The sequence below is a fragment of the Chiloscyllium plagiosum genome, unplaced genomic scaffold (assembly GCF_037043375.1).
Source record: "Chiloscyllium plagiosum isolate Xiang-an unplaced genomic scaffold, Cpla_swu_hap1 HiC_scaffold_1, whole genome shotgun sequence".
Lineage (NCBI taxonomy): Eukaryota > Metazoa > Chordata > Chondrichthyes > Orectolobiformes > Hemiscylliidae > Chiloscyllium > Chiloscyllium plagiosum.
In genome coordinates, this window is record NW_028270139.1 from 99392635 (window position 1) to 99410873 (window position 18239).

Consider the following 18239-nt stretch of genomic DNA (forward strand, 5'->3'; position numbering starts at 1 on the left):
GCTTGATACTTGGCAGTATACGCCAGAATGTTGCCCTCTGGCTGCAAGAAGATATGGATTGTTTTATTCTGAATTGAGGATGGAACTGAACATTGCTGCTGATTGCACAACCAGCTGCACTTCTGACTTTATGAAGAAGGGAAGACCATTGATAAAGCAATTAAAGATGGTTGGACCAAGTGTATTAACCTGCTGATTGGCCTCTGGCAATCACAAGCATCTTCAGGGCAAAAGATTCCTTCAACTCTCATTGAATTTATTATTATCAGAGATCCATGATGCTATATACCATGCATTGGCTTAATATAATAGGCAGTTAGGAGAAAGTGAGGACTGCAGATGCTGGGATCAGAGTCGATGAGTGCAGTGCCGGAAAAGCACAGCCGGTCAGGCAGCATCCGAGGAGCAGAACAGTCGACGTTTTGAGCATAAGTTCTTCATCGGGAATGAGGTTTGTGACCCAAGGGGACAGAGAGATAAATGGAAGGAGGGTGGGGCTGGTGGGAAGGTAGCTGGAAATGCAATAGGTAGACGAAGGTGGGGGTGAAGGTGATAGGTCGGAGAGGAGGATGGAACGGATAGATGGGAAGGAGAATGGACAGGTAGGATAGTTCAAGAGGGTGGCACCGAGTGGAAAGGTTGGATCTGGGATAAAGTGGGGGGAGGGGAAATGAGGAAACAAGTGAAGTCCACATTGATCCCGTGTGGTTGGAGTGTCCTAAGAACAGAAGATGAGGTGTTCTTCCTCCAGGCATCAGATGGTTAGGGTTTGGCAGTAAAGGGGGTCCAGGACTTGGCATGTCATTGGCAGAGTGGGAGGGGGTGTTAAAGTGTTCAGCCATGGGGTGGTGGGGTTGTTTCGTGCGTGTGTCCCAGAGATGTTCTCTGAAACATTCCACAAGTTGGCGTCTTGTCTCCCCAATGTGGAGGAGACCACATCAGGAGCAACAGACACAGTAGATAATGTGGAAGAATAGGTAAATCTGTTGGATGGGCAGTTATTCAACTTCACCTTGCTTTGCAGTTCAGCTCTTTTTTTTCACATTTCAACAAAGGCTGCAATGAGATTTGAAGCTGAGTGGTCTTGGTACTTAGCATCAGTGAGCAACTGAACTTGATAACATTGACAATAGCATCTTCCATCAATTCGTTGATGGTTGAAAGTCGACTGATGTGATAGTAACTGGCAAGTTTGAACAAGATGTTCATGGAGCATCATGAACCACTCTCCCCATTAATTGTTCAATTATAAACTATCATTCACCACAGGATGTGGCAGGGATGCAAAGCTCTGATCCAATCCATTGGTTGTGAATTGTTTAGCTCTAACTACAGTATGTTCTTTGTGCTGTTCACTTTGCAGAGAATCCTATGTTGTCATTTCACCAAGCTGGCAGCTAATTTTCCAGCATGACTGTTGCTGTTCCTGACATGCTCTCCTAAATTCTTACGTAGGAATTTAGTATGATTTCAAAAATATGCTTCACCCCTGATTCAATGGTAATGGTACAATGGGAGATATGCTGGGCTTGAGGTTTCATATTGGGATAGAATATATTTCTACCACTGTTGCTGATCCAGTGTTTTTGATGCTTAATTTTGTGCTGTTTTGAACATATCTCATCTACATAGTGCTTATTCCACAAACATGGTGTGTGAAGAGAGCTCCGTTTCTGTGAACGCTGTGCAGTGGTCACTCCTATCAATACTAGCAGGGACAAGTGCATTTGGAGCAGGCAGATTGATCAGGGCATTTGAGAAACAGGATGCTCCCTTTTGTTCATTCTCTCATTGCCTGCTACAAAGTCAGTTTGGCTTCTCTGTCCTTCAGGCCTCAAGGATCTTCATTATGTTCAACATAATTTTTATAATTAACCTATTCAGAGGTGTGATTACACACCTCTCTCGGGTGAGGGAGGGATTCAGTAGCAATAGGCTTCCTCATTCTATATTCCATGAGACGTCACTGGGTCTGCAGTCAATGTGGAGGCCAGTTCAAATTACCCTCTACATATACACAACTGTCACATCATCTCTGGCAGGTCTTTCTGACTGGTGGGAAGAGTCATATCCAGGAAAGGTGATGGAACGGGGGATGTTGACAGAGGGCAAAATTCTACATCAGGCTACAGTTTGATTAATTTCTGGGATAACTAACCCAATTTTGGCAGAACTACACACAACATTTTTTTAAAATGTTGTGCGCAGGATGAGGGTGTCACTGGCCAGGCAGCATTTATTACCCATCCCTAGTAACCCAGAGGGCAGCTAAGAGTCAACCACATTGCTATGGATCTGGAGTCACATGTAGGCCAGACTAGATAGGGATGGCAATTTCCTTCCCTAAAGGACATGAGTGAATCAGATGGGTTTTTCCAACCCATCGACATTGGATTAATGATCAGCATTAGGCTCTTAATTCCAGACTTTTATTAAATTCAATTCCATCATCTGCCATAACTGGATTCAAACCCTAATCCTCAAAACATTATCTGGGTCTCTGAATTAACAGTTCAGCAATAATACCACTCGGCCATCGCCCTGTTTGAGTGCTGGAACTTACAAGGTCAACTGGGCTGCCCAAACTATTGTCACGCACAGGATTGAGATTAGGTGATCTGTCCATTGTATTCCTCTACAACTTTTATAGTAGATTGGTGTAGCTGAGTTACTTGATTGGACATTTCATGGTGCAGTGCAGAGAAACCCACAGAGTGTGACCAGTGGTGAGAGCAAGTTGGCAGTTTGATAAGTGTAAGAATTTAAGAGCTAATCTCTTATGTGAGACTCAAGCATCAATTGCTGCTAGTTCTTTGATAACTCTCCTGACCAGCTGATATTTAATTCTAAAGGGTGAACACGGGGCACTCTTGTGGTGCAGTGGCAATGGTCCTACCTCTGGACCAGGAGGCCTGAGTAAGTCCCACCAGATCCAGAGGTGTGTAATCACACCTCTGAATAGGTTAATTATGAAAATAGGTTAATAAACCAAAAGGGTAGACAGTTCAGTCTCTTAGGGCTCAGGAGAGTAAAATCAATCTCTCAGTGGGTGTGGCTGCTGTAGCTTGGATTGTTAATTGGAGCTAACAGTTAATCTGGTTTCAACAAATTCTTCCAGCAGCTGAGGCACAATGTATTTAAAATAAGGGTTCAGTACAACCAGCAGTGAGTGGAGTGTGGGAATCAGGTAACGTTCAGGACAGAGTTGTTTATATCCCCCCCTTACTGTTTTGTTTTTCTAAACTACTTTCCCTGATCAGTTGGAACAGATCAAGAGCTGAGAGGATAAAGGATTAACTGAGAAGCACCACAGATAAATTAAAAAATCAGGGAATAAGTGAAAGAGTTAAAATTAAAGTAAAAAGAGTTTCTGTAATATTAAAATTAGATTACTTAGTGTGGAAACAGGACCTTTGGCCCAACAAATCCACACCGACCCTCCAAAGAGTGACTCACCCAGACCCATTCCCCTACACCTAACATTACAGGCATTTAGCATGGCCAATTCACCTAACCTGCACATCTTTGGACTGTGGGAGGAAACCCACGCAGACAATGTGCAAACTCCACACAGACAGTTGCCTGAGGTGGGAATTGAACCCAGGTCTCTGGCACTGTGAGGCAGCAGTGCTAACTACTGTGCCACCGTGCCACTCACAAGTAAGTAATTGGAAAACTGAGCAAATTAGACTCACAAAGCCTGAGTTCAAGTTAAGGCAGGCAATGACAGCTCAATCTGAGCTGGTATATGTGGCAAGTCATGGACCTTATTGGTGCGTAAATGGTCATGTTTGGAGGGTGTGGTCCTAACTGCAGAAACTTAAGGTTCTGATTTGGAACTTGAGTGATGGCCAGAGACACTGACCTGTGAGACTAAATTAGGTGGATAGCATACTTACAATGGACTGGAGGAAAGAAGGGAATGGGTGACCACCGTGTAGTCAAAGAAAATCAGGCAGGTACTACGGACATCCCCGAGGTCCTGCTTACAAATAGCTTCTCCATTTGTGAAGCTAACGAGGGCATTACTTTGTCAAGTACTAAAGAGCAGGACCTCCAAAGGTCGTAATCACCAGATTACTCCTCATGCTACATGCTAGCAAGTACAAAACTGGGATAATAGGGCAGATGAATATGTGGCACATGAAGGTGGGCGGGTTTTAGATTGCTGAATCAAGTATTCCTACTTCCCCTCCCCTTTCATCATTGTGATACTTTATGCACAATACTTAATCAGGTCATGATACTTTTTGAACCCATGTCTGGTTTACACTAAAACTCAGGTCACCGTGACACCAACATCTAAAGTTAACTTGGATAAGTTTGTTATTGTTTTAAACAATCAAAGTCAGTTCAGTCCCTTGATGTTTTGTTTCATGTATCCATGATCATAATACTCAAATTCATCACCCATCAGCACTTTCTCTCAATTTTTTTTTGCCACACTTAATGCCTATGGAAAAAAGTTAGTGATTATATTACTAAACCACTCGGATGTAACGTCAATTCAAGGTTCCAAGTAAGTGTGTTTTGTTCATCGTAATAGAATGCAATTAAAACAATTGCAGAGATTAGGAGAAAAATCATTTCTATGAATTAAATCAATCAAATAAAAAAATGAAATAAATGATGCACCTACCACCCTGCTTCCCAGATGATTTTGGAGCCAGGGGAACCTAATTGGGCATAGTCAGTTGGCTGGATGGCTAGTTTGTGATGCAAAATAATGCCAACAGTGCAGGTTCAATTTTCATACAAGCTGAGGTTACCATGAAAGTCCTACCTTCTCAACCTTTCCTAAAACATGGTGGTGTCTCAAGTCAAACTCACCACTGGTCATCTCTCAGAGCAGTACTGGGGTCCTCTGGGACGATAAATTCTCAAACCAACTTGTTCAGAGATGTTATAACAACCTCGAAATAAGGTTGGACTTGAACCCAAGTTTTCTGGCTCTCGCTATCACTGCACAATAAGAAGCCATTCCCTCTCTGGGCCTGTGGCAACATCACTATTTAGCCAATGGAAACTGCTGCCTTCCATCTCTTTTCAGATTAAGACTGGAGCAAGTGGCTTGTGGACAGCCTTCCCACCTCAACATTTGGGGTTTTTAAGTGGGCAATTAGTACAATGAATGCCCACTTGGGGCCGCATCCCTTCTTTGTTGGCAGGTGAGGTAGTCACCAAGTAGTGAGCCCAAAAACACAACCCTTCATATTTGCTTGTGGGTTCCCTTAAAGGGTCCTTTCAAATAAAAGCTCTCAGTGCCTGACTGAGATCCAGAATTGGAGAGGGGAGATTTGCTGACACTCCCTTTGTTCTTTCTTCAGACTCCCCCTCACTGCACACACCTATTTGTCTGTGACCTGGGTCCTTTGCTGATCTTCAGCCTCTAATAGATGTAATGTTGGCTTTTGTTTGAATTAACAGCTCCCTGGGGGCACGGTTTTCATCTTTGGGGTCTGCAGGGAGACCAGCTGTTAGCCACTTAAGTGCCTGATAACAATTTAATATGGTTGTTCTTTATCAAAGATGGCAGCAAGATGTTTCCATCCACTTTCCATTGTCACCTGGACTACATTCCACCAAAACTCTTTTCCATTAGTTTAAGGTCATAGTTCCTTCTGGGGGTTAGATCCATTAGTTTGCAGTAGCCATGAAATGATCTAATTCATTATGTTTTAATATGAGAAACCAAGTTTAATCATTCAATTGTGTTTCAATATTCAGAGGTGTTTTTGAAATGGGTTTTAATAATCTGGATCACTTTGTTCTCAAATCAAGCTACTGTGCTCCCAGAAATGGTTGAAAAATGCCAAGTTTAGCACAGTTATAGTTATTAATATATAAATGCTTAAAGGGATTAAGATGGAGGAAATGTAATGCATTAGCTAAATCTTGATTATTAAGAGCAAAGGACTCTGATATTTCTAAATATGGTCATTCCAACATTAAAGGCTCATGGATTTAGTTTCAATTACCCTTTGGACACTAGACTCAACAGAAGACATGAGATACTGAGCAATAGAAAAAGCCCTGTTTGAGGACAGTGGCATCATTTACTGAACATGTTTTGGGTCTGAATGGAATATAAGAGAAGACTCATGCAAAAAGGAAACAAAGAAAATACAATAAAAATAGTCATTATCAAAGTGTCAAGAATGAGACCTCATTTCCTGTCTATTTGCAGGCACACAGCTGTCAGGAATAGTGAGATTATGGTTGATGCACAAAATAGATTCCAAGACTGTTTTAGGTTAGTTTAATCATAAGAAGTATTTAACACTTTATAATTGTATTCAATTATATTCAAATTAAAAATTCAAATTAAATTTGAACGGTGCTCACAAAATTGAAATGTGAACTCTCAAAATGCTCAAGAAGCTTTACACTTACCTAAAATTTCAGTCTTTAAAACTACATCTTAGTGCTCAACAGTACCACAAGGGTATACTTAATTGTGCACTCTGACTTCTGGATTCTCTCCCTCAGCTACTGAATCAGTCTTCTAGGCTGAGCAACACTTAGAAGAACTATTAAGGATGGCAAGAACACAGACTGTACTCTGGGTGAGGGACTTCAATGTCCATAACCAAGAATGGCCGGGCACTCAGCTCCTCAGTGTAACCAAACCAAAGCTTTCACAGCTTGGAGTTTCATTGAAGCAATCTCTCCGCCCCATGTCCTCACCTCCTCACTGCCACCTTGGGAGACAGAGTGCGAGAGTCTTCTGCTGCAAAGGAGATTTCACTGGGAAAATGCTGTCGGGTGGTGGATCAGTCAAAATAACCAAATCAGGTGACGTGGGAGGAAAGGGCAATGTATCAAGAAAATTGTCCCCAGGATTTTTTAAAAGAATTCTCAGCACTCTCCTCTTGCAATGACTATCATTAACAATTTGAAACTAATCCCATTTCCCATTTAAATGGTCATTCAACAGTGATAAGTCATTCAGTTAACTGCACAAAGTAAACTATATTCTTTAGACATGCCCAGAAAGCTCAAGTCCTTAAAATAACGTACGGTGATGTAACAAGCTTCTGTTGAGATCTGATGCTTCAAGGTGATGATGGGTTCCAATAGATTTAATCTAACATTTTAATTAAACCAATTTAGTTTCGCTTCATGGCCTAAGCTATACATCTACTTCCAGTGCAAGTCCATTGTGTGACAGATATAATGCTAATCACACTTCATCAGGACCAGTCAATCAATTCTTATCATTCCAATGCAGATAACTATAAAGTCAGGAATGACAACCCTTTTCACCCAAATTAACCAAACGTGGAAACACCATAGTCTCGTTAAATATTAGTGTTGCCACAAATGGAAGCCCTGACTTTGGCAACAGGATGTCTTTGGGGATGGCAAGCTGCCAAAAATCATTGCTTTGGGAAATATCAGGAAAAGCCAGTTGACAGATAAGAACTTGCATGATATTCTTTACCACCTTCAAAGTTTGTAGCTCGGGTGCTCGTTGTTCTGGTCCTGTTCACCGAGCTGGGAATTTGTGTTGCAGGCGTTTCGTCCCCTGTCTAGGTGACATCCTCAGTGCTTGGGAGCCTCCTGTGAAGCGCTTCTGTGATCTTTCCTCCAGCATTTGTAGTGGTTTGAATCTGCCGCTTCCAGTTGCCAGTTCCAGCTGTCCAATGCAGTGGCCGGTATATTGGGTCCAGGTCGATGTGCTTGTTGATTGAATCTGTAGATGAGTGCCATGCCTCTAGGAATTCCCTGGCTGTTCTCTGTTTGGCTTGTCCTATAATAGTAGTGTTGTCCCAGTCAAATTCATGTTGCTTGTCATCTGCATGTGTGGCTACTAAGGATAGCTGGTCGTGTCGTTTCGTGGCTAGTTGGTGTTCATGGATGCAGATTGTTAGCTGCCTTCCTGTTTGTCCTATGTAGTGTTTTGTGCAGTCCTTGCATGGGATTTTGTACACTACATTGGTTTTGCTCATACTGGGTATCGGGTCCTATGTCCTGGTGAGTTGTTGTCTAAGAGTGGCTGTTAGTTTGTGTGCTGTTATAAGTCCTAGTGGTTGTAGTAGTCTGGCTGTCAGTTCAGAAATGTTCTTGATGTATGGTACAGTGACTAGTCCTTTGGGTTGTGACATGTCCTCATTCCATTGTCTTTCCCTTAGGCATCTATTGATGAAATTGCGCGGGTATCCGTTTTTGGCAAATACATTGTAGAGGTGTTCTTCTTCCTCTTTTTGCAGTTCTGGTGTACTGCAGTGTGTTGTGGCCCTTTTGAACAGTGTCTTGATGCAACTTCTTTTGTGTGTGTTGGGGTGGTTGCTTTCGTAGTTCAGGACTTGGTCTGTGTGTGTGACTTTCCTGTATACCTTTGTGGTGAATTCTCCGTTCAGTGTCTCTGTACCATCATGTCTAGGAATGGGAGTTGGTTGTCCTTTTCTTCCTCTGATTCCAAAACCAACGTAGTATACAAAATCCCATGCAAGGACTGCACAAAACACTACATAGGACAAACAGGAAGACAGCTAACAATCTGCATCCATGAACACCAACTAGCCATGAAACAACACGACCAGGTATCCTTAGTAGCCACACACTCAGATGACAAGCAACATGAGTTTGACTGGGACAACACTACAATTATAGGACAAGCCAAACAGAGAACAGCCAGAGAATTCCTAGATGCATGGCACTCATCCACTGATTCAATCAACAAGCACATCGACCTGGACCCAATATACCGGCCACTGCAGCGGACAGCTGGAACTGACAACCGGAAGCGGCAGATTCAAACCACTACAAATGCCGGAGGAAAGATCACAGAAGCGCTTCACAGGAGGCTCCCAAGCACTGAGGATGTCACCTAGACAGGGGACGAAACGCCTGCAACACAAATTCCCAGCTCTTTACCACCTTAATACTGAAGTGTCAGTTTTGATTCTGTTCTCAGTTCCAAAGAGGCACACATACGATCACAGAGTTGAGTCTGGCACTTTGACAACAGCATAGCTGAGCCCTGAAAACTATTTTTCTGGTCACAGATATACTTCTCACTGATTCTACTGTGTGCAATAATGCTTTCCCATTGGTATTTTGTATGAACCTTCTCGAGCTACTGGTAAGTGTCTTGTGGTCAGAAATACAAATTTCAACTTCGAGTCAATAGAGCTTACTCAGTCTGATATGCACACAGTTGTTTGTCTGCTGTAACTGGTACTGTGGGAACTGTCCCAACTGTAGATAGAAAACAAGCCACACCACTGCAAGCTGAGACTGCAATTTGCAACAATCAGGAATATAGGCGAGAGAATAACACTGCAATGCACTGCCAGCAGAAAGTTACAGTGACCCACCTGAGAATGAGGTGGATGATTTAAAGGTTGCACGTATGAGATCTTTTCAAACCTTTATGCAAGTTGCACAGCTGCCAATTTCTTAGGTTATTCCATTCAGGTTCTCGAATGCCTTAGTGCTGTGTCTTGGTGAAATTACAAACATTGGAAATATTTCTGGCCATGTTTTCATGCATCGATTTTCAGCAATAAATTTGTTCCGAGGCAGAAAATTCAATACTTGAGGATAACACCCCATGTCCAATCTGTACAGGCATTATGGAAACTGTAAAGAAAGCTTCCCAGATTTCCTTGCACCTGAAGGCTGCAATGGTTAAATCTCTGTCGTCTGGTCACCTACTATGATGAAATGTGTGGCACTGGAAAAGCACAACAGGTCAGGCAGCATCCGAGGTGGAGAGTTGACATTTCGGGCATAAGCCCTTCATCAAGAATGGTGGGGGAGGGGGGTGTTGCTGAGAGATAAATAGGAGGGTGGGGGTGAGGGGAAGGTAGTTGGGTAGGTGATAGGATGACACCAATTTGATCAAAGAACAGGAGCAATGTGGTTATATTATTGCATTGGTCCAGGAGCTTGAATTAATCCAATGGATTTAAATCCTATCATTGCACTTTGAAAATAGTTGAAATGAAATAATGGGAAATAAAAAGAAACTGACCATTAATTTCTTAGATTTAAAGACAGACTAATTCACTAATTTCCTTCAGGGAATGAAAGTGGACAACAAAGCATAAAATGTAGGAACAGAAGTAGGCCATTTGATTAATTAAGTCTGCTCTGTCATTCAGTGAGATTGTGGCTGAGATAATAATCCTCAATTCCACTTTACTGCCTTATCCCTATAACCCTTGATTCACTCACTGATTAAACATTAATCTCTTTTAGCCTTCAATATACGTAATCAACCCAACTTCTACAGGCCTCTGCAATAAGAATTCCACAGATACACTACTCTCAGATGAAATTGCTTCTCATCTGTTTTAAATGGGTAACCCCTTATTCTGAGATTATGGCCTCTGGTCAATGACACTCTCAAAAGGAGAAAGAACATCTCTACATCTACGCTGTCAAGGTAAAAATATCATGTTTCAGAAAGTTCTTCTAAACTACAGTGCAACTCCAATTTCTCAATATGATTAACTCAAACCTGTCCTCTGACGTGGCTTAGAAAACTAAGGGGCGAACAATAAATACATAGTATGTCATCATCCACTCACAAAAAAATCTACAGTCAAAGCACAGCCTATCATATAGGTATCCACTTCAGATTGGTCTGGCCCTGCCAGATATTTCAGGATGCATGGCATTACAGTGAAATAAAATAGAGGGCTGCAGATATACATAATGGACTTCTCTAGCCAATCTGCTGTATGCTGGAGAGTAAAATCATGATAAGACAAATCGCAATGGGCTTATGTGCAAATTAGTATTACCTTGAGCTTTAAGATTTCTAATGATTCCTGTGCAACCCAATTTGCCTAAAAACAGGTACTCTATGGCAAAAAGAAGTTAACACTGTGACGCAGTAAATATGTGATGTGACTCGTGATGATGTTGATGCCAGAGCATAAAGCAGAAGCTGCCTCTGTTGTTCTTCCTCTTCTATGTCTTTGTTTGGCACATTAAAAGAGGATATAACAAGGGAAGAACAGTAGGTTTCAGAGGAACAGACAACACAAAGCTTTCACAAATGATAAAACGTTTTCATAATCCAGTTTCCAACTACCTAATGCTGAGTACAGAAGAAGGTTTACAAGGAAGTGGCACAGGGAAAAGTGAGAAGTGAATCAGGCTGAAGCTCTGCTGGCACCCACCTACTTAATCTACTGAATCTGACTCCAGCTACGGCCTGCTTGCTCAGTACCTCCAAAGCTTCCTCTGCTTAGGATTTGAAAGTGGAGGCACTGAGGGATCTATCACAAAACATTCTCTGGTCGTATTAGATGTTTTTGTCAATATAGAATTCTCTCCTGTAGCTCAAACAAACCTCTCTTCTCTGCCTCACTTGGTCTAGCAATACTTCCACTGTGCTGTAAATGTTGCCTTATCTGCAGAAACAGACATTTTTCAGGAGCAATGCTTCAGACTCTTTCTATGTTTTCAACATGCTGCTCCTTTGAGCAACCACATGTATTTAAATCTGCTAACACAGACTGAACTTTCAATGGGATGTGGTATTGGGGCTAGAGTGTTAGGCAAGCTGTCTCCACTGCTTGATGATGCCTTCCCAGCTTCACAGGTTTATGCAGGAGTCGGACTGATGGCAGCAATGGTGACCTGCCAGGCTGCAAAAGATAACCAATCACACCTCAGGATCACTTTCCTGGTGCTGATGAGATTTTTGATCCAGTATTTGGGTGGCTGTTGCTTTAGATGACTACCCTCAAAATCAGGACAGCCTTCCAGCAGCAAATTGCAAAGATTTCAGACGTTCCAACCTGTTTTCTGCAAAATAGACATAACCTCAGCAAAATCCACTCCTGTGTCAAGCTCTCCTCCTCGTCTTCTAACGCACAAACATTTCTGGCCTCCTTACTTATCTAATTTGTGGCTGGTGACAGGGAATTGTCAAATTTCAGCAGCTCCCACTCTTAATAGTGGATTGGACCAGGTTTCCACAGGCTGCCACTGGCTAGCTGCCTCATCAAAAATTGCCTTTTGGTCCCATCCGTGCCTTTGAGATTCTTAAATCATATTCACTTCTGAAGGCAGCACAAGGACCCTAGAATCAGCCCAACTAGCACTTCCCAAACAAAAGCTACAAATGAGAGTTGTTAATAATGTCTGCAGCTCAACTTCAGTATAACAACTTAAATTATCTTTCAGGTGCTGCAATGTAGGCTACTGTTTTCAGAAATATTTCAATAAACCAATGAGGTGAACAGAAAGTATTGCAGAAACAAGATTCCCTTTAAAATTCCAAGTCATATCACAGGTTTTATCATTTCGCCAAGCTTCTGTTGATTGTTTGTGACTATTTTTACTGATGATCTCATTTCACCAGTTCTGGCTTGGAGGCGGTACTGAGCTCAACACTGTCAGAAAACTGAAGCATTCTGTGTTAATGACTATACTCAAAACAGAACTAACAGATCGACAGAAAGAAACAAAAGGATTTTAAGATTAATGATCATCCTTTGTAAATGATGATTTATAAAAGTACTACTGTTGGTGACAGTGTCTCTCCAGGATTAGCAATTTTGATTCATTCTAAAATGAAAAAAGATTCTCTTGTCATGTGAAAGGAAGTTTAACACTTCTTTGCTTAAATGGACACTTAAAGCATTATGAAAAATTTGGTTGTCTTCCCCATTTAGTCCTCCAATACTCAGATTCAATTTAAGTCAGCTCTGGGTCAGTTTATATATCACTTACCTACTAATTATCTAGGCAGACATTTGGTTTACCAGTTTAACATGGCAAGCAGTTTATAGTAATTTCCACCAGCTTGAAGTCTATCTTCCATTTGACCGCATCAGTCTACCCATCAATCAAGTAAAACAGCCAATGTTCCAGCTGACCGGTGGTGAGTTTAAACTGAAGGTCTCCGCACCTTAGGTGAAGGGCAAGGTTGAAAAGGTAGGACATACATGGTAACCTCAGCTGATGCAGGAATTGAACCAATGCTTTTGGTATTTCTTTGCTTCACAAACCACCCAACTGTGCAAACTGACCTATCTATTCAATTAAAATCCAATCAGCACACACGATATAAGCAGCCTGCTTAACCCAATACAGGGACATTCAAATGTGACAAATATCGACCATATTCTTAATAGGACTTGCAGAGAACTGAGTACCTGGATAATCCTCGGAGACATGAACTGAATAGGACACCCTGTTGAGGAGAAAAACAGCAATAATTAGAACAGATAATTCTACTCACAATTACCAGCTTTGCTCTGATCTCCCTTCAATCTCTTTTCCTCATTCACACAGACAATCTAACTTTGAGTGTTGACATTATTATGTTGACATTTATTCTCAGCTAAAGTGGACAATTACTATTTTTTTCCCCCAACATGGCATTAATTAACAAACTAATTTTATTCTGGAAACAATTAGGAAAAGCTTTTCAACTCATTGCTTGATCTTCCCGTTTAAGTTCTACTACTAGAAGTGGATAAATAATTTGTTATAAACATTCTGTTTGAAGTAACTTAGTTATAAAGAAGAATTATCTGAATCAAAGATATTTGCAAACTTATTTTAGGTTGCAAGAAGCAAGTCAAAAAACAGCTGAGTTTTATTTTGTTTTGCTGATATGAGCCATTGATATGAAGTACATTGGTTCTCTTAGAACAAGTATTCTCAAATGTATAAAACCTTTTCCATGGGGTTACGTATCTCTTTTAGAAAATTTCAAATCGGCAAAGTGAATTTGAACTTCAAATAGCAAAACGTTGAGGCATAAGTTAATCTTTCACTTACCTAACTGTTTTATTCAAAAAATGTCTGCACAGAATGGAGGAAATCCAAAAACCACAAAGACCCTTGTGGCATATTATGAATAAAAGTACAAAGTTGATTGTCTGTGATCTAGAAACCAAGCTGCCAAATATTTTATTTGTCTGACACGAAACATTAATGTGCTTATGGTTACACTTATCCCAAGCCAGGTAAAGCACAGCAGATACAAAAAATGAAAACGCAAAGTGCTGGAGAAACCGAGTAGATCTAGCAGCATCTATAGAGTCAGAAACAGAGTTAACATTTTGAGTCCAAGATGATGAGTCAGTGTACTCGAAACATTATCTTTGTTTTTCAGTACCTACGGTATTTAGCTTTTGTTTGAGAACCTCCCTAGAGTTTGGCTTGAGCCTAAACTCAGACACCAATCCTACATATAAGCATGTTAGCTATGCTCTAATTTAATTCAGCGAAAGCCAATGTCAAAAACATTGACAAGCCTTCCACTACTTAGTCAGTTAAGATGACTAACTTGTGCATTGACATGAGGGTTGTGTGGAACCAAATGGGAAGAATCCTTGCCCCCACTGAGAGAACTACACTCATTAGGAAACTTCCAAGTTTCAGGAACTCATGAAAAAGATGTTTGAACTTTGCTGCTGTCGTCCACAGTGCAAGGTGTATAATATCATTTTAAGCAGTGATTTCCCAATAGGTACCATGTGAATTTTCATCCTTGACCTAGCACCCAGGTAAAACCTTCCAGCAGATATCATTTGCAAGCTACAAAATTTTAGAAAGTTACACAAAAATCATAAAATCAAAGGGTGGTTTCTTTGGCAGAGGGGGAGGCCATTTTATCCATCATGTCTATGCCAGCTTTCTGCAAGAGCGATTCTCCAACAACATATCCCTGATTTGTTTATTCCTGTGCCAACTAATTTTGTATCTGCACTGGTATTGTCATTTTTATTGCATAAACATTAACATTGCTGACAAACCTGTAATGTGGCACTTTATCAAGAATATTTTGGAAAATCCTTGCACATCACATGAACCATATTATGCTCATTAACCTTTTCAGTTATCTCATCAAAAAAACTCAAATTAGTTAAGCACAATTTACCTTTAGCAAATCTGTGCTGACTACTATTAACTGAGCCATCTTTGTCGAAGTGACAGTTAATTTTGTTCGAAATCACAATTTCTCAAAACTTTCCCTCCAAAAAGGTTAAAGTGCCTTACCCTCTATTTTTAGGGTTTATCCTTACATCCTTTCTTGAGTAAGAGTGCAATATTCACAATTCTGTAGACAGTTAGCACTTCCACTATACCTAAAGGGAATTGAAAAATTACAGCCAGTACCTCTGCAATTTACACTATTTATAGATTCATACAGTACAGAGGACCCTTCAGTTTATTACTTCTGCACTGATAAAAAGAAATGGCAGCACTCTGTCTTATCTAAAGACAATCTGGTGTATTTTCAGTATTGGAGGTTCTGCAACTTTGAGAGCAGCCTACCGTTAATCCAGTGATTAGCCAACTGGGTAACATCAGAGCTGGCTGATTGTTCTCAACAGTGATGGGTTTCTAATCCCCTTATGACCCAGATGCCGAGGGCCTGAAACTCTTGGGAAAATTGCTGCTCAGTGATTAACAAAGAACTTTAACGATGTCTATTTGCAAACTGAAATTCTCAATCTTTGATTCAATAATTTTTATAGACATATTTAATATTTTTTTTCTGATATGTTATGACAGATATAAGACCAGAAGACATAGGAGCAGAAATTAGGCCATTCAGCCCAATGAATCTGCTCTGCCATTCAATCATGGCTGGTAAGTTTCTCAACCTCATTCTCCCACTTTCTCCCCATAACCTTTGATCCCCTTGATACTCAAGAACTTATTTCAATCTTAAATATCCTCAATGATGTGACCTCCACAGCCTTCTATGGCAATGAATTCCATAGATTCACCACTATCTAGCTGAAGAAGTTTTTCCATAAAGGTCTTCCCTTTACTCTAAGGCTGTGCTCTTGGGTTCTAGGCTCTCCTACATCTTCTCTGTCCAGGCCATTCAGTATTCTGTATGTTTCAATTAGATCCCCATTATCCTTCTAAACTCCATCGAGTATAAACCCGGAGTCCTCAAAAGGGTTCCTCATATGTTAAGCCTTTCATTTCTCGGACTATTCTCATGAACCTCCTCTGAACACATTCCAAAGCCAGTACATCCTACCTGAGATATGGAGCCCAAAACTGTGCACAATACTCCAACTGTGGTCTGACCAGAGCCTTATAGAGCCTCAGAAGTACATCCCTGCTTTGATATTCAAGTCCTCTCAAAATAAATGCCATCATTGCATTTGCCTTCCTAATTACTGACTCAACTTGCAAATTTACCTTGAAAGAATCCTGGACGAGAACTCTCAAGTCTCTTTGTAGTTCAGACTTCTGAATTTTCTCCCCATTTAGAAAATAGTCCATGCCTCTATTCTTCCTACCAAAGTGCATGACCTCACACTTTCCCACGTTGTACTCCATCTGCCACTTCTTTGCCCACTCTCCTAATCTGTCCAAATCCTTCTGCAGCCTCCCCACCTCCTCAATGGTACCTATCCCTCTACCTATCTTTGTATCATCTGCCAACTTAGCCAGAATGCCCTCAGTTCCTTCATCTTGATTGTTAATGTATAAAGTGAAAAGTTGTGGTCCCAACACTGAGCCTTGCGGAACACCACTTGTCACCGGCTGCCATCCTGAGAAGGACCCTTTTATCCCCACTCTCTGCTTTCTGCCAGACAGCCAAGCAGGTGGGGCTTCAAGCATCTTCCGGCCAAGAGGTAGGGACAGTACCACTGCACCACAAGAGCCCTTCAACAGTTTTTATAAACAAGCACTAATAATAGTCTCTATTGTCATGCTTATGATACTCAGAAACAACAGTGGAAAACAGTGTGCTGTACATCAGACCAAGTCCAGTATTGAAAAGTTCAAAATGAATAAAATTGAACATAGTTTGAGCCCAAAGAATTTTGTTTCAACCTGTTTTAGCTTTTTTCCTATGCCTTAGTATATTCTGATCAGGTCTTCTCTATTGTTTGAAATTGCTCTTTTTCAGTTTCTCCTTGACTCCTCAGATAAGTCTAGCCAAACAGTTTTACCAGTTTGAAGTTGGTGCACTGAAATTGCTAAATTGAGTTAATCCATCATCTCTCAAGACCCCTTCCAATTAATTATATGTACTGTATAAAGGGCACACATGCAATAATGTACTCAATTAGATGTGCCTTAATACACACATCGGGGTCAAAACTCTCTCTCCAGCTGTACTGTAGATGTATTTACACCTCAAACAAGTATCAGTCACCATCTTCATGCGGAGAATTGGGAATGGGAAATTAATGCTGTCAAATACTTAACCTGTATTGGGTTTCATTAATGAAGAACTCTGTCAAAGCTGAAATTGATATTATTATGCATTTGTGAGTTTTCAGAAGAAATTTAAAAAGGTGTAATGTACATGACTTGCTGCGAAAACATTGTTATTAATCTTATAATGAATAATGTTAAAATATATGTATATATATATATATATATATATATATATATCAACAATTTTGGTGCTATCAGGTGATCTAAAAACAAGCAAATTAATTCTGTACATTTCCACCTGGCATACTGAAGGAACAGGCCTATTGGAAGTGGTGAATCATCAAGCATTTTTGATGGTTAAACATTCAAAAAATATTGGGGAAGAAATTAGTTCAAGTAGCGTCACACCTGGCAGCACAATGCTGACTCCCAATAGAACATAGAGTATTTGGAATTAATATTAATGAAGAATGCTGTGTGGACTTCTCAGTGGTGCTGGCCAATTTAGAATCAGCACAAGTGTATGTAACACCTGTAAAATTGCACCTATGCAAATAAATATCCCCCCATTGGAGTACAAACAGGAAACTAGAGTTGAAGTGCAGAACTATTATGATCTAATGGAATAGTGGAGTAGATTCTAGGCTGAATGGCCTACCCCAGTCCATAATGTCTCTAAGGTAAGGCAATGAACACCAGGAGTGCTAATTCAGCACCGGTTTTGTTCAGCATTGTTTTTTTTTGCTGACACTTCATGAGCTGGTGACAACTGCTCAGCAGTTTTCAATTTTTTCCATAGCTGTACTGCCACTGCAATAGTTCCCCAAAGAACTTTGACAGAGGATTTATGCTTACAGAGATTTCAATTCTCAAGGAAGCCCATGAGAACAGAACTAATGACATGACTATGAGTGAAGCTCTCATTCACCTGATGCTAAATGGTTCTGCAGATATCCCCCAATCTTACTATTTCAGATAGACTGAATGAAAGACAATTTTCTACTAATTGAGCTGCCTCATCCAAGATGTCATCAATGAGTGTTTTCCATAAGTGACAGGAACTGACTCCTCAACAGAATCAGCAGAAAACTGGAGCAAACAAAAAAAAACAGCACTAAAAAACA

General features: G+C 40.7%; 1 protein-coding gene across 1 annotated transcript in view; it reads right to left on the reverse strand.

The window, feature by feature from the left end:
- Nucleotides 1-18239, reverse strand: part of parp8 (poly (ADP-ribose) polymerase family, member 8) — a 384586-nt gene that overhangs the window by 241672 nt on the left and 124675 nt on the right. The window contains exon 3 of the mRNA XM_043688244.2: nt 13125-13162. Within this exon, the coding sequence (XP_043544179.1) occupies nt 13125-13162 (38 nt within the window). The remainder of the gene's footprint in view (nt 1-13124; nt 13163-18239) is intronic.